Genomic DNA, 22112 nt, shown 5'->3' with positions numbered 1-22112 from the left:
ATCCGAAATAACAATGAAGTTTTAGAGCTATTATAGCCAAAAACAGCGTGCAAAAAAAAGTGGAGTCAAATTCGTCCAAGGATAAGAGCTATGCATGAGGGAGATAATCCTTAATTTTGAAATGAATTTCTAAATTTTATAACAAATTAAATATACATCCGTATTTTCAAGCTAGTAACGAAGTACTGAGCTACTGGGCTGTAGAGACCCTCGGGGACTAACAGTCTCGGGTACTAACAGTCCACCAGCAAAGGCCTCGACCCAGGGGTCATAATGTAAAACTTATACGGTACCAATGTAAAACTTATACGGTATCAATCTCATAGGAATACAAAATAAGAGTTGGGCAAACACGGACCCTGGGATATACCAAAGGTGGGATCAGCTGCCTAGGAGAAGTAAGCATCCAATTTCGACTGGTCACACCTGCCGTAAAACCTATATCTTGATGAGGTAAACTGAGTAATCCGTAGTCAGAATCAATGTGTAACGGACGGCCGACCAATTTGTATGTTTCCATATGTGGAGGTTCGACATCTAGGTCTAACTAATGTCAGTGAATTTTCAGATCTTAGGGAAATGTTATCAAATCTTAAACTCAATGAAAGACATGCAGTGTCTGCTTTCATATCCGCAAAGTCTCAACTTCTCCCAACTGTATTCAGTTGCAGACCTACAGTTTTAGATCGACGATGAATATGAAATATTTCCGCATTCTTTCACAAACAATGACATTATTAGGAATTTTATGATCTGTTATGGTATTTGACCTTTGATGTGTCCAGGGGTCCGTGTTTGCCCAACTATCTATTTTGTATTGCTAATAGGAGTTATGAGATTGATCACTGTTCGTTAACTTCACCTTTCATGTGCACGGCAAGGATTTGTGAGTCTGCTTATTTTAAAATAGGTATATTTATTACTTTTTCCCCTAGAACATTTATGCCAATAGTGTTTTAGCTTTTGAGTACATTTTAGATACTTAGCATTGTGTTCTACTGACAAAAAACAAACCTCTTACTATCGAACTTAATAATGTTTTATTTTGATAATTCTATAGATGTCAAATTTTATGTCATACTGTCATTTAATTGTTTGTTGTTTTTTTTTTTTTTTTATTATTGTTGCTTTCCTCACCGCTACCCTTGTAAAGTGCCCTTGTTTTATATAAAGTGCTATATAAATTTTATTTATTATTATTATTTTATTTAACAAATCAATTAACATACACTGCCAGTCACACTATATTCAGTTGCGTATGAGCTAGGGTGGTAGTGAAGCGGTGAATCTGCAATGCGAGTCTACTCAAAAATCTTCCAAAAAACCACTGGGTCAAAAAATTAAAAATTTACATGAAAGCTTCCCGATAGCATGGTCCCTAAGGGTAGAGTGAGGCCACAATAGAAGATCAAACTTTTACATTCAGATATATTGTGAAATTTTTAAACAATCTTCTTCTCAAGATCCACTACATGTACATGTAGGTCAGAAAGTGGAAATTTACATGAAAGCTTCCCGACATAGAGTAGATTCCAGTTTGTTCAATTCATAGTTGTCAGGGGTAAGGTGTGGCTACAATATGTTATCAAAGTTTTATATGCTAATGCGGTTCATGAGAAGATTTTTGAAAATTGGTCAATTTTGGGCAGTTTTTACCCCGCCCTTACGAATCCTGAAATTTACAATTTATGTCCCCCTTGTTTCAAAGATGCTTCATACCAAATTTAAAAAGAATTGGAATGATAGTTATCAAGAAATTAAAAATTTCTATTGTTCACACATTTAATAACTAATCATTTTGGCCCCACCCTAATACCAAAACCCCTACCCCTGGGATCATCAAATTTACAATTTTGGTAAAGGACTACCTGATCTTTCTAGATATCCATTTAGTTTCAACTTAGTATCAATAGCACTAAAGATGTTATTCAAGTGTTTAACACAAACACTATATAGTAAGTTTGGTCCCACCCTAGGGGTTAGAACCCTACCCTGGGGATCATGAATTTTACAATTTTGGTAGAGGCTTTCCTGCTCTACATCACCATGCATTTAGTTTTTCTTAAATGTGTGGTTTTTGAGAAGCTTTAGGAAATTGATCAATTTTGGGCAGTTTTTGCCCCACCCTTAGGGCCCCAGGTGTCCTGAAATTTACAATTTATGTCCCCCAAAGATTCTTCATAACAAATTTGAAAAGAATTGGAATGATAGTTATCAAGAAGAAGTTAAAAATGTTCAATTGTTAATGCACAACGACAACCAATTGCAATAGGACACCTGAGCTCAAGTATACTCAGGTGACCTAAAAATCAAAAGAACGGTTTTATTCATTTTAAAAAGTGTTTATTGCAAAGCATAATACATTTTATGGATATTTCTTGCATACACAAAAAAAATTCAGACAGTCTTCAACAGCTATTGACAATTAACACAAGAATTGCTATTTTCAATCAATTCTTCCCTCTAATCCATTATTTTGCTTTAACCAAAAAAAGAAAGAAATGACTGAAAGATAAAGGCCTATCATTCAATAATAATAAATCTGGTACCAAATGCATGCATGAGGTACATGTACAATTCCTCTAAACATTTAGATCCTCTCATTGGTAGAGCACCATTACTTACATTTCATCATACAGTAATTTCTTTAGTATCCTTATGGGCAAAAAAAAAAAAAAAAGGAAAGAAAAGAAAAGGATAAATCAGCTAAACTGGTAAATTTAGATTATGGAAATGATGCTACAACATGAATTCTAAACTGTGTAACATAGTTATCACTCAGTCTGCATCTCAGTTGTACAAATGCAAACAGAACTTTTTCATCAGCTTTGAGGTGTAGGATAGATAGGCTTGCAGCTCTGTTACATGGCAACGCTGTCATACAAACCCTCACAGCACCTAGACACTTTGTCATACACGTCTTGGAAGGCTTTTATATCAGAACTCTGTAAAAGCAAAATTCACCTCTTTTTTTACCACTACAATTCCAATTTTGAATTAAGGTCATACATTTTTTTTTTAACCCTGTTCAACTATCAAATTATATCAAGTTCTTGTTTCAATTGAATTTTTAATTTTAAAAAGAAAGATTCTGCAAATAATCACTAAATCATTTATAACTGAATTTTCATAGACCATAAAGTGAACCTGAATGTAAAAATTCAAGTCAAGGAATAACTATACTTACTATATACTTTCAATTTCATCTCTTCTTTTTTCTTCAAAAGTTTGCGGGCATATATTCCGGCCCGCAAACATTACGTCACAATCAAATTTCTACGCCGTGAATTTTGAAATTTTTCGTGTTTTTCATCTTTTACTCAGTTAAACCGATAAAGTTATTGTTAAAAATAAAATTATTGTTAGTTTCTAAATGAAATTGAAAGTATATAATAAAAAGGTTATAGACTTTGTATGGGAAATATGACGACCTCGTTTTTTGTCGCGGACGGACCTTGCAAGCTCGGTCCGTCTACGCGCCTAAAAACTTGGTTGTCATATTTTCCCATACAAAGTCTATAACCTATAATTATAACACAACTTACGTAATATGGGTCGTCTACGTATGTCTTGCTTCCGTCCGTGTCATAATCGCCAAACATCAACAGCTTCGCTTTACAGTTCTTAGGTTTCAAGCCTTCCAGATCACTGAAAAGATGATAAAACTACGTAGATAACATGATTCCGTAAAACTGACAAAATTTAACAATGGATATAGTATGATTTGTAAATCATAGTGAACTAGGAAAATACACACACACACACACACACACACAAAAACCACCCACACATTCTTTTAACCCTTTACAACCATATATAGCTGACAGTGAGTAACTAACACCTCCTAATAGGTGACTTTATTGAGGATATTATAACAGTTTCGTTTACAGATATGACAGTCAAGACGCTATAGTATTGAAATAGAGTGATAGAGTTAAACACCTTTAACAATGTTGTCCAATTTATTCATTTACCTCATGTTTTCATCATCCATGCCGATAATGTAATCAAAATCTGAAAAATCTGGAGTTTTAATCTGAAATTGAGAAAATCTGTGTATTCATTAAAAAAATGCAATAATCTGCCAAAGAGTAGTACACTATATATATATACAGTCATGTATGTATACTACATGTATATGTGTTAAATGTACTGTTAATTAATTAATTTGTAAATTCATGACATTAAGATTCTCATAAATAATTCTACATGTATATACATATGTAATATCGGGAATCATTACATTTCGTGGAGGTACCCCTACCCCATGAAATTCAAACCACAATGAAATACACAATCTATTTAAGGTAACACTGTACAGAAACAATATCCATAAAAGGACACCCTAACAACACTGCATATCCACAAGAATTACAATGTTTCCTTAGTACAATTGCTGATGAACAATTTTAAAGTTTTGCTGATAATAAGGCATTACAAAGGAAATAAAGTCTCACAAAATATCAGTGGTATACAGTACATGTAGTGGTATACAGTACATGTAGGACTATCAAGATAAATGTAAATGACCATTTGCAGCCCAAGAATAATGAAGAATTTCAAGGTGAAAACAATAACACCTAAACATGGTATATTGTTTGCCATAATCTAATGTGTGTACAGGTTATTTTGAAAGAAAAGTGAAGATGATAACGAACAGTGGTCAATCTCATAACTCCTATTAGGAATACAAATTAGAGAGTTGGGCAAACACGGACCCCTGGATATACCAGTGGTTGAATCAGGTGCCTAGGGGGAGTATGAATCCCCTGGCGACCCGCTGTGAGCAGGTAAACGGAGTAATCCAGTCAAAATCAAAATTTAAAAAAAATAGAATACAAAATGATGACAAAAGATTCCAAGTTCTGTATCAGACACTTATCAAAAGTCCATTGTCATCATTATTTAATCGGCTTTACATTAAATGATTTCAGTACCATATCTTACCTCAGTGAATATTGAAATGCATGCTAAATCTGGATTTCTCCAATGAAATTAACACAAGCACTTGGCAAAAATCCACCAGTTTATCTGATGAGTTAAATGTCTGAATCTATCTTAACTTGGGGATCATAAAAACCTGACCTTCTACTAATGATTAAATTTGATGACATTTATTGCTAACGTTTCTCCAATTACAAAATTATGACCTGAACAAAATCAATTAACCAGTGACATTGACATAAATGACCTTGACTCAGGATCATAATACAGTATGATCATAAGCAAGCTTTTGTGTCATACATAAGGACCGTGACTTTAATTTTTTTTTTACTGGTGACCTTGAATTTGAACAAATGACCTTGGTTTGGAATCATGACATTTTACAACATCCATAAAATAGAAAATTAAGGCCTACGCAAAAAGTTGGAAGGAAAACAGCTGTTTTCAGATAGACCGACATGGATGGTATGGTGATTCCATCAAAAAAATAAAAACTTTCTATCAACATCTGCAACTGTAGGAGATATTTGTGCCACTGTCTACATCTGTGGCTGTAGGAGGTAATTGTGGTACCTGTCTACATTTATGGCTGTAGTAGATATTTGTGGCACCTGTCGACATTTGTGGCTGCAGGAGGTAATTGTACTCTCTACATTTGAGGCTGTAGAAGGTAATTGTGCTGTTTAAATTTGAGGCTGTAGAAGGTAATTGTACTGTCTACATTTGAGGCTGTAGAAGGTAATTGTACTGTCTACATTTGAGGCTGTAGGAGGTAATTGTACTGTCTACATTTGTGGCTGTAGGAGGTAATTGTGGCACCTGTCAACATTTGTGGCTGTAGGAGGTAATTGTGGCACCTGTCAACATTTGTGGCTGTAGGAGGTAATTGTGGTACCTGTTTACATTTGAGGCTGTAGAAGGTAATTGTGCTGTTTAAATTTGAGGTTGTAGGAGGTAATTGTACTGTCTACATTTGAGGCTGTAGAAGGTAATTGTACTGTCTACATTTGTGATTGTAGAAGATAATTGTGCTGTTTAAATTTGAGGCTGTAGAAGGTAATTGTACTGTCTACATTTGAGGCTGTGGGAAGTCATTGTACGGTCTACATTTGTGATTGTAGAAGATAATTGTGCTGTTTAAATTTGAGGCTGTAGAAGGTAATTGTACTGTCTACATTTGAGGCTGTAGGAGGCAATTGTACTGTCTACATTTGTGACTGTAGGAGATATTTGTGGCACCTGTCTACATTTGTGGCTGTAGGAGATAATTGTGGTACCTGTCTACATTTGTGGCTGTAGGAGGTAATTCCATTCTTCTGCAGTGTCTTCATTGTTCTACTGTCAGGATTTTGACCAACATGCATATTTATAATAGCTGCACTATCAACCTTCCACTGAAACACAAAAAACATTAAGATTTCTTAATATCTGGAGAATATCGTTAGCACATTAAATGTAGATCATATACACACAACAAAAGATTTAACTTCATAAATAGCAGAGGAAATAACACAGTCACATCATGTCACCAATGGATAAAATAGAAGGAATGGCATCTACAATTGTACATCTGACTGTCTTTGACTACAGAGGTAAAAAAAAATTAACACCCAAGTTTGTATCCTTTTTAAATATTATGCTACCTTTAACAAGTCTTAGAATTTTTTTTGTCCTCTCTCAACTGTTCATAAACAATTTGGGTAGATGCATGTGTAATTTGGAAAAAATATCTATTTTATTTTTCTCTATTGAACATGTTAAATTTATATTCAATCAACTGGTCGGAGTAACCTAGAGTTTAGGACACTTGCTTTGCCCAAACCAATACTTATTTTCAGCGCTGTCTTAACCTAATGTGTATAACATAGGTAGTGACAGATCAATTCTCATTTCCAGCGCTGTCTGAACCTAAGCTGTTTAACATAGGTAGTGAGAGTCCTGAAGTGATTGTTCCTTCACTTAGTTTCTGACAGCAGAAGTGAAAGGCACTGGTCTCTTGGATATCACTTTATAGAAACAGAGGTCCATTGTCACAGTAGGTGTTCACATGATAGGGAACCCTCACTGGTATAGCCCTAAGTACCATACATAAGTCAAAATTTGTGGCACTTCGCCTGCAGCTGGTGATGTCTCCACATAAGTGAAAAATTCTTGAATGGGACAGAAAACAGTAAAAAACAAAAAAATATTTACTTGTTGGGCTGTAAATAGCTATGACAATTTGTTAACCTGAAACTGAGGAACTGCACCACGGAGATACATAAGTATTTACCACATAAGAATACCAAAACATCGACCAAAAAATCTTATCATAAGAAGGTGTAGAAAGAAATCAGAGGGGCAGATTCATTTTAGTTGGTTGGGTACGACAAATCAAATACATGTACATGTAACTTTTTTCTAAAGATTTTGGATGACCAATAACTTTATTACATGTAATTATATTCAGCTATATTAGGACTGGACACACAATAGATTTTCATGGTAGATCAAGACCATTTTACTAAGGAATGAGTGATTTCAAAAAATCCAAATACAGTGCTCTTTCGATATATTGCCAACTTCTGTTCAAGACCAATTTCGGCAATAAAGTGGGGATGGCAATATAATGAATTCATCATTACAGACAATTCAATGAGCAGTCAAAAGAAATTCAATTTATATGAAAATTTATTTGGGCTCCATTCTCTATAAACATTTAGATCATCTTGAGTAATCAGCAACTATTTGTAATTAACCTCACCACCTGAATACATGTACAATGTACCTTGTTCAGACTGTCCCACTTCACTACTCTGCTCTTAGATCATAAGATAAGATACATGTAAACTTTATTTTAAGCATGCATTTTGAGTCATTCTTTAGTAAGATATTGAATGTTAAACACGGCTAGTGATGCAAAGGCATACTTTTCATCTAAAGTTGAATACCGTGCTATAATTCAGTACTTGTATTTAAAAGGTAAAACAGGTAAGGAAATACACGGCGAGTTAGCCGATGCTAATGGGTCTTCTGCACCATCTTATGCTCAGGTTAAATTCTGGGTAGGGGAATTCAAACACGGTAGAATGTCTTTAAAAGATGAAGCCTGGTCTGGACGCCCACCGGATGCCACTGACGAAGAAATGTGTAAGAAAGTTCGGGATCTGGTATACTGTGATAAGCGATTTCAGGTGGAAGAAATAGCGCAGGCATTAGGCATTTCACATGGTAGTGTTTCAACAATCTTACATGATCGTTTAGGTATGCGCAAGCTAACAGCCAGTTGGTCCCTAAATCCCTTAGCGTTGAGCAAATGGCAACCAGAGCATCAGTATACAGCGCCTTGTTGAAGCGTTTTAGGTCAAAAGATGATTTTCTTTTGCATCTGGTGACTGTAGACGAGACTTGGGTTCATTATTATGAGCCAGACAATAAAGCCCAGGGCATGGGTTCCTGAGGCCAAAGAAGTTCAAGATGCAATCATCTGTTGGCAAGGTGATGGTCACAGTATTTTGGGATGCAAAAGGCGTTATTATGTTGGACGTTTTACCCAACAGAAGTACAATAACTGGAGTGTACTATGTAAACTTGCTAGACCAGCTGAGAACTGCCATCCGTGAAAAACGCTGAGGTAAACTCTCTAAAGATGTTTTGCTGCAACAGGACAATACGAGAGTCCACACTTGCAAAGTTGCAATGGATACTGTAAAGCAAAACGGGTATGAATTAATACCACATCCTGCCTATTCGCCTGACCTAGCTCCTAGCAACTTCTTCCTATTCCCAACCTTGAAAAAGGATATTTGTGGACGTCATTTCCGGTCTGACAAAGAAGTCGTGACACCAGTTGAGGAGTGGGTCAACAGAAAGGACCCTGACTTTTTCAGCCCTTGAACACCGTTAGTCTAAGTGCATCACACAAGAGGGCAATTACATCAAAAAAGAAGAGGTGTCGAATCTCAACCGAAAATAAATTGACTTGCCCTCGTATATTCACATCTAAACATTTGATCCCCTATTGTGGCCCCAACCTACGCCTGGGGGTCATTATTTTAACAAACTTGAATTTGCACTATGTCAGGAAGCTTTCATGTAAATGTTAACTTCTCTGGCCCAGTGGTTCTTGAGAGGAAAGGTGAAGATATCGAACAGTGATCAATCTCATAACTCCTATAAGTAATACAAAATAGGAAGTTGGGCAAACACGGACCCCTGGACACACCAGAGGTGGGATCAGGTGCCTAGGAGGAGTAAGCATCCCCTGTTGACCGGTCACACCCGCCGTGAGCCCTATATCCTGATCAGGTAAACGGAGTTATCTGTAGTCAAAATCAGTGTGCCAAGAACGGTCTAACAATCAGCATGAAACATGTCAGACAGGAGGAAGATTTTTAAAGATTTTTTCTCCTATATATTTGTATGTAAAACTTTGACCCCCTATTGTGGCCCCATCCTACCCTCAGGGTCAGGGGCAATGATTTTAACAAACTTAAATCTGCACTCTGTCAGGAATCTTTCATGTAAATTTCAGCTCTTCTGGCCCAGTGGTTCTTGAGAAGAAGATTTTTAAATGACCCCACCCTATTTTTGCATTTTTGTGATTATCTCCCCTTTGAAAGGGACATGGCCCTTCATTTGAACAAACTTGAAAGCCCTTCACCCAAGGATGTTTTTGGCCAAGTTAGGTTGAAATTAGTCCAGTGGTTCTGGAGAAGAAGTCGAAAATGTGAAAAGTTTACGGACAGACAGACGGACGCTGGACAAAATGTGATCAGAATAGTTCACTTGAACCTTCGCTTCAGGTGAGCTAAAAAAAGAGGAGCTGATTTTACTCAGATTGTCAAAAGTCCTACATCAAAAATATACATGTTGTAACGTGTATAAAAAACATGGTTACTCCTTGTTCCTTCTATTTTACGCCATTATCTGGTTACTGTCAAAATGACCACACCTACAACAGACATCTATATACACATACACACATAAACTTACAGAATCTCTTTCCCCTTTCTTTTCCAGCAGGTCTATAAACAATGCCTCTGATATGGGCGATCGACATATGTTTCCTGTAAATAATGAAAAATAAATGACATACACATCTTATTGATTTGATTATAAACTTTTATTTTCCCCAAAGATTCTGCATCATGAAGTTTTCATAATCACCTCTCTTTTTTTCCATTGTATACTTGCATCTTAAATTCAAATCTTATTACAATGTAAACTTTCTGTCAGAAACTGTTATTTATGCCTTTTGGTCTCTGCCATTATCTTTGGCATATAAACAATACTGTACAACAAGGCAGAAGAAACATGGCAGACTAGATTCGAACCCAGGTTCCTGAGTTTGTGCCATGGTCCACATTACTCCCCAATTTGTGTCTTAACTCTTTGAAGATATCCCAGAATCTGACACGGGTGTAAAACATTATGTCCCATTCAAGTCCCCCCCCTCCCCTATCTGATTTTCCAGTGCTTAATTAGTATAATGTTTAATTGGCTCCATAATTTTTTTCACCTTTGAACTTTGAATCATATACCATCTACTAGGGCTTATAAAAATGAAAAATAGATGTAAATCACATCAGACAAATCAAACCTTAGTATAATCTAACTGTGTGAACCTCTTGACTATATACATTAAAGAGATCCTGCATTCAGTTAATTTGAGAGGGGACTTCATTATCAAATCCTCCCATTTCTTGATGGTATCAACCTTTCAAAAAACAAATACATTGTATATTCACTCATTTACTCAACAAAATAAAGCTTCATTTGTTTTTAATTTGTTGTTACAGAAATTACTTTTTTGAGCCTACCAATCCACTATACACTGGAAATATGGAGTGATCTGCCCCTGATTTATGTTTTATATTGTTTGTTTATTAAAATTGCAGCTTAGTGGGTATATGCTTTTATAGTTTAAAGATAATACAAACTAGAGATCAGCAGTGACAAAGAATCTTAGCTTGAGTTTCATTTTGAGACAAAACTTCAGTCAACACTTTTTTTAAGGACTGGTTAGAGTTGACAGTAGATTTGTACATCACAGAGGGTTGGTTCTTAATATATAAATAGTGGGCACAGACAACCAAGTTAGCTATTTACATATGTATATAAATACTACTATTCATACATATGTTACATGCATGTTTCTGTGCTTAAATTCCACAATTCACCTCTTTGCAGATGACATAATTGCTCACCTCACCATCAAATCAAATAATGATTGTAAAACTCTTCCAAATAATTAAGATAAACTAGGAATTTGAGAAAGTATATAGAAAATGGCCTCCCGCAACACATTTACTACAATTAAAAACCAATAAAATACATGTACGATAAATGAAACATGCACATAAATAATATTACTAAAACAGCAAACAATATAATATTAGGATTACTTAAAAGAAACTTTAAAAATATTAACTCCAACTAGTCAAGAAGATCTGGGGGAGAGAGGAAATCCCAGAGGAGTGAGGAAATCCCAGAGGAGAGGAAATCCCGGAGGAGTGAGGAAATCCCGGAGGAGAGAGGAAATCCCGGAGGAGTGAGGAAATCCTGGAGGAGTGGAAGGAGGGCTTCCTCATCAAAGAAGGGAGATATGAGAGACTGCAGAAACTACCTGTCAGTGTTCGGCAGTCCTCAAAAAGATGATCTTCTCAAGAGGATGAAAAAGACAGTGGACCCCTGGTGAAGCTCCGCGACCAGCAGGCAGGTTTTCAATGCCACAGGTCATGTGCTGACTAGATAGCCAGTCTGTATATCATCAGAGAACAGTCACTGGAGTAGAAGTTCCTCCTCTACATCAACTTCATCGACGATGAGAAAGCATTCCACAACTTGGACCTAGTGACACTGCGGAAGCTACTGAGGCACTGCTGAGTACCTGAGAAGTTTGTTTCCTCCCTGATCCACAGCACCTACCATGCCATGACAGATGTCCAAGTGTTTTGAGATAAAGACCGGAGTTCAACAAGGATGTTTGCTGTCACCTTTCCTCTTCCTCCTTCATTTACTAGGGAGTGTGGTGGACAGACAGGGTGGCACAGTCAAGAATTGGCAAGGCATGAGCAGCATTCACATCTAGGTCTAAAACGACATCTGCATGATCACCAAACTGCAGATCCTCAACTCCAATGTTAAGTCCATTTAAGACATGGAGAATGTCTAAAACAACACATTCCACAATACCTGTCTCAGACACATCTTTAACATCCAATGACTTGAAAGGATCACAAACGAGGAACTGTAGAGGAGAGCTGGGCAGGAGCTGATGGACTTACAAATCAGATGGAAGAAGTGCCCGGGCTCCACACGCCAGGCTCTAACTTGGACCCTGCAGGGTAAGAAAAAGAGGGGACAACCTAGAAACAATTGGAGGCGTGATACAGAGAAAGAATTTAAGGCGTGTGATACCAGTTAGAACAGCCCAGAACCATGTTTGCTGGAGGACTGTCGTGGAGGGTCTATGTTTCTCACAGTAAGTGAGTGAAGGAGCAGGCTTACCAATCCCTAGTAAGACTGTCCTAAGAGTATATGACTGCTCAATGAATATATTGTAAATGGTATTTTTAGTGAGACACAAATTTAGCGAATTATGGGTATATATAATATATTTATAGTGAGAGCTAATTTTAGCAACTTTATAATTCCGAGAAAGATAGCCATTATCTCCAATATGGAATAAATTGTTAACGATATTCAATTTTAGCAATCTCGACACTGTCGCTAATAATGCCAAAATTAAATCCTTGCTAAAAATTCTGCTTATACACTTTCAGAAAAGAAGAAGGCTTACATTATAATCCCTAGTAAGACTGGACAAGAGATAGTATGCCTGCTCAGTGAGGGACCTATACTTTACTGTCTGAGGACATAAACAAAATTCAGGGATGGGCTGCTAGGTATGTCACTGACAAACTCAGTAACACCTCTAGTGTCAGTGACATGATACATCATTGACAAACACAACAACACATCTAGTGTCAGTGACATGATACATCACTGACAAACACAGCAACACCTCTAGTGTCAGTGACATGATACATCACTGACAAACACAACAACACCTCTAGTGTCAGTGACATGATGCATCACTGACAAACACAACAACACCTCTTGTGTCAGTGACATGATACATCACTGACAAACACAACACCTCTAGTGTCAGTGACATGATACATCACTGACAAACACAACAACACCTCTAGTGTCAGTGACATGATACATCACTGACAAACACAGCAACACCTCTAGTGTCAGTGACATGATACACCACTGACAAACACCTCTAGTGTCAGTGACATGATACATCACTGACAAACACAGCAACACCTCTAGTGTCATTGACATTATACACCACTGACTAACACAGCAACACTTCTAGTGTCAGTGACATGATACATCACTGATAAACACAGCAACACCTCTAGTGTCAGTGACATGATACATCACAAACACAGTAACACCTAGTGTCAGTGACATGATACATCACTGATAAACACAGCAACACCTCTAGTGTCAGTGACATGATACATCACTGACAAACACAACAACACCTCTAGTGTCAGTGACATTATACACCACTGACAAACACAGCAACACTTCTAGTGTCAGTGACATGATACATCACTGACAAATACAACAACACCTCTAGTGTCAGTGACATGATACATCATTAGCAAACACAACAACACCTCTAGTGTCAGTGACATTATACACCACTGATAAACACAGCAACACTTCTAGTGTCAGTGTCATGATACATCACTGACAAACACAGCAACACCTCTAGTGTCAGTGACATGATACATCACTGACAAACACAACAACACCTCTAGTGTGAGTGACATGATACATCACTGACAAACACAGCAACACCTAGTGTCAGTGACATGATACATCACTGACAAACACAGCAACACCTCTAGTGTCAGTGACATGATACATCACAAACAGCAACACCTCTAGTGTCAGTGACATGATACATCACTGACAAACACAGCAACACCTCTAGTGTCAGTGACATGATACATCACTGACAAACACAGCAACACCTCTAGTGTCAGTGACATGATACATCACTGACAAACACAACAACACCTCTAGTGTCAGTGACATGATACATCACTGACAAACACAGCAACACCTAGTGTCAGTGACATGATACATCACTGACAAACACAGCAACACTTTTAGTGTCAGTGACATGATACATCACTGACAAACACAGCAACACTTCTAGTGTCAGTGACATGATACATCACTGACAAACACAGCAACACTTCTAGTGTCAGTGACATGATACATCACTGACAAACACAGCAACACTTCTAGTGTCAGTGACATGATACATCACTGACAAACACAGCAACACCTCTAGTGTCAGTGACATGATACATCACTGACAAACACAGCAACACTTCTAGTGTCAGTGACATGATACATAGCCTACAATGGAGAAAACTAGCAGACAGACAAACAGACATATAGCTTACCATGTTGTACAAAATAGGACTAGGTAGGTAGATAGATAGGTAGGTAGGTATGAAAATGTGATCATTCAAAAAATAGACATACTCACCCACCTCTCAGTTACACTACATGCATATACTCTCATTTCAAAATCCATCTTGTAGAACTCAAATTTGGCAAACTTCATTCTTCCCACACACTATAAAAAACTGGAATGACCTCCCTCTGGACACTGCTCAGTTCAAAGCATCTTCATCAACTTCAACTCATCAAGTGATTCAAACTCGCATTGTAAATAGTTTAACCCTCAAATATTTTTTTTAATCTAAAAAAGCGCTACCCCCTTCAAAAGTGATATAATCTTCAATAGGTTTCTTGAAGGCGATCACTCATCTTATATTCCGAGTGTACAGCTGTAACTGTAAGACCCAAGGCCAAGCACCTGTGCTGTACATAATTACTGAGTGACTGTTTGGCCACAACAATACAACACATATATACACTGTTACTGTCATATTTAGTATTTCAACAAAATATATAGTATCAACAAGTTAGCATAGGACACCGATTAACATACCCAGGCAGATGAAGAGAACCGACTTCTTTGGTGCAGTCATTTTTTTTTTTTTTTACTTCGGGATCGACATCCTTGTATTAGAATAACAATCCCGATATATTTGATAGTCTTTTCTCTTGTTTTGTAATTTTCTTTAAATGTCTGGCGCACTAATGTTTATTTGTATCAAATTTTTAATGAAATAAAGATATTTAGATAATTTTCATATTCAAGAAAGCTCACATTTCTCTATATATCAATAATCATTCCAAGGCCGCTTACGACAAAATTTACATTGACAACAAAAATGTCGGACACTGGAGAAGATCCACCGAAGCGCAGTAAAAAACTCCCTCCCATCTCTTCCGATGGAGGAGATGGTGGTGATGAACAGAAAAAGCCTGTGAGAAAGAAGAAGAAGAAAGCTCCAAGCGTGGAAACAAACGGTACAACATCTCCAAAATCCGATGAAACCCCAACAAAGAAAAAGGTTGTGAAAAAGAAAGAGGGGGAAACCGCTGGCAAACCAACTCCGAAGAAACGCAAGAAACCCGCGTCCACAGAAGAAAGCGAAGTGGATCCTACATCAGCCCGCAGTGCAGCTAGTAAAGAAGAGGTAAGATGGCAATCATAAATTTCTAATGCGAGAAATTGGTAACATCAGGTAAACCATGTGATGTGTTGTAACATGTTTACGTGTAATTTGACATGAAAATTTCTTATTTGAAATTTGGACTGGTTATTGTCAGTCAAAGAATCTTATTTAGAGTGGTTTGTATTAATACCAGATGAGGTTAAAACTTTGAAGAAAGAATATACATATATAACATCTAATTTAAAATAACATGTTTGATGGTGTGACTGTTGAGATGAGTGAAGACTCCTAACATCCCTTTAAAAAATCACACAACACAACTATACGCATTTGATGCTTGTATTCATTTGATGTGGGAAATATAATGCAGTCAATGTAAAGAGTGCACTGTGACGTCTTTTGTGTTTTTCTTTTAAACCATTAACAAAACGTACGGACGTATGAGAAAACTTGTCTAAAAATTTTAAAACGTTTGTGGTAACTTTCCAAGCAATTTAATTATTTTATCTACGGGGTTGTCAATGAAGTATACTGCAATGACGGCTACCTTTTTCCAGGAACAATATTTGTAATCCTCATAATTTTTCATCTGATGAAGAATAAATCACGTGATGACTGAAATGAATAATCATTTCACGTCGCTTCGCAATGCCAGCTTAGCTCACTATAAATGATATATGGTTGTTGGTTAATGAAAAATAGTTCTATAAATTCAAATCATCATACATGTTAAAAAATCGTTTATCAATTGATACAAAGTTGATTTCTGGATGAAATTATTATGCTTTCCTTCATTTAGGATGTAACTGGGAGCAAAGCAAGTCTCATATCAAAAGATACAAAAGGAAGTGGCACACCAAGGAAAAAAGGAAAGAAGAAAAAGAAGCCAGCTTCGACCACAGCCACTCCCAGAGAGGAGGATGAATGGGGGGATACTCTTGCAGCAGAGTTACAAACCATACACGAGGATGTCGTGAGTCCCAAAAGTAAAAAAGAACAAGACGAAGTACGTGTGCACCCGTACACAACAGAGACTGCAGTTTTGAAGAGTCAGCCACTGGAGAAACTTTTCATTGAGACAGACAGTATGTGGGTTTTTTTTATGAAAGCAAACATTGTACATGTAATATTGGCCGAAGGATTGGTTGAAAACACCAATTGAAATATATATCTATAATTTATACATGTAATATCTAGCATACTGGTACATGTTATTGTGGAATGTTCTTCTCAAAAGTCCAATGATTGACTTTTTTCATAAATTTTGTACAGGTGGTTTTAAAGGAGAAAACAAAGTCAAGTTTGCCAAAAAATGGGCAGAAGAAGAGGCTATTCGAGAACAAGAGCCTGAACAGCCAGTGGAGTCTACCCTTCTGTTTGCTATAGGGTCACACAGGGTGTTTGTGACATTCTGCCTCTTTCTTCATGGACTAACTGCAGGCATTGCTATGTGGCACCTAACAATGACTTATATATTATTGTACTTTTCATATATGGACTTTCTGGAGCACTACCGAATTCTAGCATTGCCAGTTCAGTGCATGTTTTATATTCTTTTGGTGTTGTGTACAATTTCAGCCTGTGATAGGTAAGGATAATGTAAAGAGTAACTGTCTATTGAATAATACACAAGAACAGCACATGTAGTAACTCAAACACTTGCAGAGTTAATTAGAGACAACCAATGGAAATTTATTCAGACTGTTTATTAGAAGAAGTAATACACTGTGCAGTAGTATATGGGAATAGGACTTCACTTGCTCTAAATTTCTCCCTACAATATTAGACAGACTATAGAAATAAAAAATGCACGAGTGATATTTCTAGTAAGGATATGCTGTAACCTTTTATGCAATGTTCCCAGTGAGCTTTATTTTCATGCATGAAGATGTTTTTAAGGTGTGATATTATATTTCAGGTTTGATATTGGACGTCCCACACGCAGATTCATACTTCAATCCTTCACATTACAGACTGGGACTGTCTCCATTGTCATCTATTTTATAGCATTAATCCTCAGTCTTTCAATGGCTAACTTGGAGGATAAAATCAATCTCTATGACAGATATCCTCAACTTTGGAAAAACCAATACGTAAGCTTTATGGATATTATTTCTGATTTTTTTGTTATATAAAGGAGTACAAACATAATATCTTCAGACTTGTAACTACACCCCCCCCCCCTCACCCACCCACCCAACCAAAGGACATCCCCTCCCTGGTCATCCATTACAGTTTGTAAGAGCAGTTAGTTACAGTTGCAGAGCGTAACAATGGAAGGTTTTAGGATTAACTATTCATCATTTAAAATGAAGTTTGATATTATGTTTTTTACATTTATGCAAAAATGTTTAATTTTATATACATGTATGCACTTTGTACTTGTATGCAGGTGTGAGAAGCTTGTGTCTCAAGAAGATGTTCTACTTTATGCATGTAATACCAACTTATAAATGTATTTTATCTCAAATGACCTTAATTTTCCATGTCCCATAGATCTACATAGGCACATGCTTTTAAGCACAATGGTTTTAGTTTTTAGCTCACCTGGGCCAAAGGCTCAAGTGAACTTTTCTAATCAAAATTTGTCCATTGTCTGTATATTGCCGTTGTTGTCTTCCTAAACTTTTCACAATTTCATCTTCTCCAAAATGACTGAGCTAATTTCAACCAAACTTGGCTCCGGGTGTCCTTGGGTGTATGGGATTCATGTTTGTTCAAACCATCCGCCTTTCAAGGGGAGATAATGAAGCAAAAGGGTGGGTGTGATAAAGGAATCATATTATCAAAAACATCTGGGATAGAAAAGATTTAACGTATGTGAAAGTTTTCTTACATATAATGGAGATTCAATTTTGTCCAAATCATGACACCTCCTCCTTCTGGGAAGGGTAGAATTATAATACAGGATTAAAACTTTACATGGGGAAATGTAGATCTTTTCATAAACAACAGGGTCATGATTAGTCATATTAATATGCAAATATCCTCAGGTAGTGTACCGATATATGTGAGTTGTTTAAATCATCATGGGGTCGGGGGGGGGGGGGGGGGGGGGGGGGGGGGGCTGATTAGTAATATCAATATACAAGCATCATCAGGTCAGAGGAGTCACAAAAGGGGAACAAAGTTTTATATGGGACTATATAGGGTAAAAAAGAAATTTATTTCTCAAGAGTAACATGGCCCTGATTAGTAATATCAATATACATGTACAAGCATCATCAGGTAGTGCAAATTCATGTTTATTCAAATCATGGCCTTGGTGTTAGGAAGGGGCCACAATAGGGATTAATGTTTCATATGGGAATATATAAGGTAAATACTTTTTTAAAAAAATTCAAGAGCAAAAGTGCTATGATTCATCATGTTAATATCACAGGGGCTAAGCCCGTTTTGGGCCCGAACTCTGTGATTTATGGTATCACAGAGTTCGGGCCCAAAACGGGATTAGCCCCTATGGTTAATATGAAAGTATCCTCGGATAGCGCAAATTCCAGTTTATTCAAATCATGACCCTAGAGGGTAGGGTGGGGCTAAAATTTGGGATTAAATTTTAAATTAAATGTAGGGATTTTTTTTTCTCCAGAACAGCAACTCCATGTTATTAATATGTTATTGAAGAATCCCAATGTTCTGTGGATTCAAGTTTAGTTACATGTACATGTAAGTCCATGAAATGAGGTTAGAGTTGGGTCATAATATGAGGTCAAAATTTTTCATTGGAATAAAAAGGGTAAAAAATCTTTCAAAAGTCTTCTAAAGAGGAATCACAGGGCCAAGGTGACTCAGGTGAGCGTTGATCCCAGGGGCCTCATGTGTCCATTTGTGTTCATCATTTGTAGTGACTGAGTGTACATGTATTTCATACACATTGTTCTCCTTTCAGGGCAACAATACGTTATCATCAGCTGGTGAGGACATTACTGCCTGGCGGGACATTAACACTGCCCGCTGTTGTATGGCCATATTAGCCTGGATTGTCTTGTCTATAACAGCCTCCACAGACAGACTAACAGACAATCTTAGGGCAGGGGATGATGAATTTCTAGAAGATGTGGAGCTGGGAACTCAACAGAAAGTTTAATTCTTCAAAGTTCTGTGTGTTACTAGCTACTCAAAACTTTTTTATGAAGTCGTGTTTTATGTATGATTTGATCTTACACAGAATTTGTTTCTTTACATGTGATAGGAGAGCGGATACATAAACAGACCCATTATTTGTTTCTTTACATATGATAGGAGAGCAGATACATAAACAGACCCATTATTTGTTTCTTTACATGTGATAGGAGAGCGGATATATAAATAGACCCATTATTTGTTTCTTTACATGTGATAGGAGAGCGGATACATAAATAGACCCATTACGCATATAATTTTATGTTCTAAAATGAGGGTGGTCTTATGGAAACAATTTGTTATATGATTTGTAATTATATTTCATTTTTCAATTTTTTTCTCTTTTCACAAGTTCATATTTAATAAAAGTGCAAAATTGACATTATGAAAAAATGTTAGTATGCTGTATATTTTGAGAATTCCATCGATATGTACGCTGTAGATGTCCTATATTGTTTTATTTTCAAATTTCAAATGTGAATGGAAAATCAAGGGAGATAATAACTCTGCATGATAGGGAAATGTTTTGCATTCAGTGGGGGTTTTTTCTTCTAAGTTTGTTTTCCTTTATTGAAATACGTGCAAGCATTCATATGAATTTTTTAACAAACAAGTTCAGTTCTTAAAACAAATACACACATACACATTGTGATGATCTTCATTCAAAAAATAGGATTATCCTTTGCATTTTAAGTATGAAAAATTAAGGAAATATCAGCTTTAATGAATGAAATACACATGTAATAATAAACCCTCTTCTAATTAAGATAAGATGATGGTATTTTAAGTGTTAAAACATGAATATCATGGGAGATACAACCAGTGCCTTGGTTTTTTTTTTTGTCTGCTATGTGAAGATATACATGTATTTATTTTGACAATGTCTTGTTAGTTTATTGTAATGTACGCTACAAAATTTTGTTTTATTTATTTATTTTTATTGTTATATTTAGATATAGATGTTAGTTGTATTATTTGAAAGGAATATTTTTAACAGTCTTGGTTGTATATTATGAATTAAGTGTAGTATTTTGACTGTATGCAACATTTCTGTAATCTGATATCATATACATGTACGTGTATCAATATTGCTTGAAAATTTACATTGATACATATATTTTATGTTATCAGACTTATTGACAAGTGAAATCAAACTGAAATAAAATGATAAATGTAAAACATACGGTATGCTGTTTAATTGCTTAATGTTACATTTAGTGCTAAATATTTTTTTCCAGATTTTTATACAGCGTTACTTGACTAATAAATAGTTAAAAAGAAAATCTTTTAATTACTATAGTGATTTTTGGTCAGTTGTAAGGTGCATGGCCTCCATAATACAGAAAATTTAACTTTTATTTTATATCAGTATTGCATTACATTCCGAAGATAACAAAAAATCAACATGATTAAACTTTTTGAATGGCTTATTTAAAAAAATATCTCCCAGGACCAATATGTTAGAGCTCTTATGCAATACCTGTTGTTACAAAACTGATCTAAAATTGTGTCCGAAATAAACATTGAAAATTGAATAAAATACACACTTCAAATAAAATAATCAACAAATAAATAAAAACATTTTTAGCTTACCTGAGCTGAAAGCTCAATTCAGCTTTACTGATCACTTTTTGTCTGTTATTGTCCATCCATCCATCTGTCAACCGACGCGGTAGTCTAGAGATAGAGCATTTGCGCCGCTTGCAGAACGTCCGGGTTTGAATCCCGGCCGCGACAGACCAAAGTCGTTAAAACAGGTAGTGACAGTTCCATCGCCAAACGCTCGGCATCAGGTGTGAATGTCATGGGTCCTCGGAGATTACCTTAAAAACAGATGATCCGTGTTACAGTAAGTGTGGCACACTAAAGAGCCCTCACTGCTCAATGGCCCTAAGCGCCGAGCATAGGCCTAAATTTGAAGCCTTTCACCGGTATTGTTGACACATCCATATGAGTGAAAAATTCTCGAAAGGGACATTAAATAAAACACAATCCACCTGTCCATAATTTTTTCAGATTTTCATCTCTCAATCTAATGGGCTAATTTCAATCAAACTTGGTACAAATCATCCTTTGTTGAAGGGGATTGAAGTTTGTTCAAATGAAGGACCATGCTCCTAGACTGTATTATACTTTGATTGGTTGTATATTGTTTAACATCCCACTCGAGAATATTTTACTTATTATGTGGAGACATGGGTTACGCTTTGGTGTTTGACCTTATGATCTTGATCTGGAAGTTTGATCTACTTTTAATAAAATTCTGATCTATTCAATATCTCCTGAACTATTTCAGATAGAGCTTTCATGTTTCGTATATAGATTTCTTATGATAAGGTCAGTCATATTCGTGTTGAGGTGTCTATTTCGTTATGTGAATTCCTTTTCACTTATGATGATATATATATATATATATATATATATATATATATATAG

General features: G+C 36.2%; 2 protein-coding genes across 2 annotated transcripts; one reads left to right on the top strand and one right to left on the bottom strand.

Moving 5' to 3' along the window:
• Window positions 1-2321: 2321 nt before the first annotated feature.
• LOC125645947 (low molecular weight phosphotyrosine protein phosphatase 1-like) lies at window positions 2322-15107 on the bottom strand. The gene is made up of 6 exons (XM_048871968.2): window positions 14981-15107; window positions 9919-9992; window positions 6222-6338; window positions 3975-4036; window positions 3546-3648; window positions 2322-2945 (listed from the first exon to the last, which is right to left on the bottom strand). The coding sequence occupies exons 1-6, from the start codon at window positions 15018-15020 to the stop codon at window positions 2862-2864; spliced, it is 480 nt and encodes a 159-aa protein (XP_048727925.1). The 5' UTR covers window positions 15021-15107; the 3' UTR covers window positions 2322-2861.
• Window positions 15048-20859, top strand: LOC125645946 (transmembrane protein 237-like). The gene is made up of 5 exons (XM_048871967.2): window positions 15048-15575; window positions 16354-16639; window positions 16827-17142; window positions 17473-17647; window positions 19444-20859. The coding sequence occupies exons 1-5, from the start codon at window positions 15267-15269 to the stop codon at window positions 19639-19641; spliced, it is 1284 nt and encodes a 427-aa protein (XP_048727924.1). The 5' UTR covers window positions 15048-15266; the 3' UTR covers window positions 19642-20859.
• Window positions 20860-22112: the final 1253 nt, after the last annotated feature.

The sequence above is a fragment of the Ostrea edulis genome, chromosome 6, assembly GCF_947568905.1.
Source record: "Ostrea edulis chromosome 6, xbOstEdul1.1, whole genome shotgun sequence".
NCBI classification, from domain to species: Eukaryota; Metazoa; Mollusca; class Bivalvia; order Ostreida; family Ostreidae; genus Ostrea; species Ostrea edulis.
Note: the sequence above shows the minus strand (reverse complement) of the source record. Positions and strands in the feature narration are given on the sequence as shown.

Excerpts from the sequence above, each read along its gene's own strand:
- LOC125645947 (XM_048871968.2), bottom strand. The coding sequence starts at position 15,020 with ATGACTGCACCAAAGAAGTCGGTTCTCTTCATCTGCCTGG. Across the intron at positions 4,037-6,221 it reads ACAGCCACAAATGTAGACAG|ATTAAAACTCCAGATTTTTC; the intron begins GTACCACAATTA and ends TCTCAATTTCAG. Across the intron at positions 3,649-3,974 it reads ATGGATGATGAAAACATGAG|TGATCTGGAAGGCTTGAAAC; the intron begins GTAAATGAATAA and ends TCATCTTTTCAG.
- LOC125645946 (XM_048871967.2), top strand. The coding sequence starts at position 15,267 with ATGTCGGACACTGGAGAAGATCCACCGAAGCGCAGTAAAAAACTCCCT. Across the intron at positions 17,143-17,472 it reads ACAATTTCAGCCTGTGATAG|GTTTGATATTGGACGTCCCA; the intron begins GTAAGGATAATG and ends ATTATATTTCAG. Across the intron at positions 17,648-19,443 it reads AACTTTGGAAAAACCAATAC|GGCAACAATACGTTATCATC; the intron begins GTAAGCTTTATG and ends TTCTCCTTTCAG.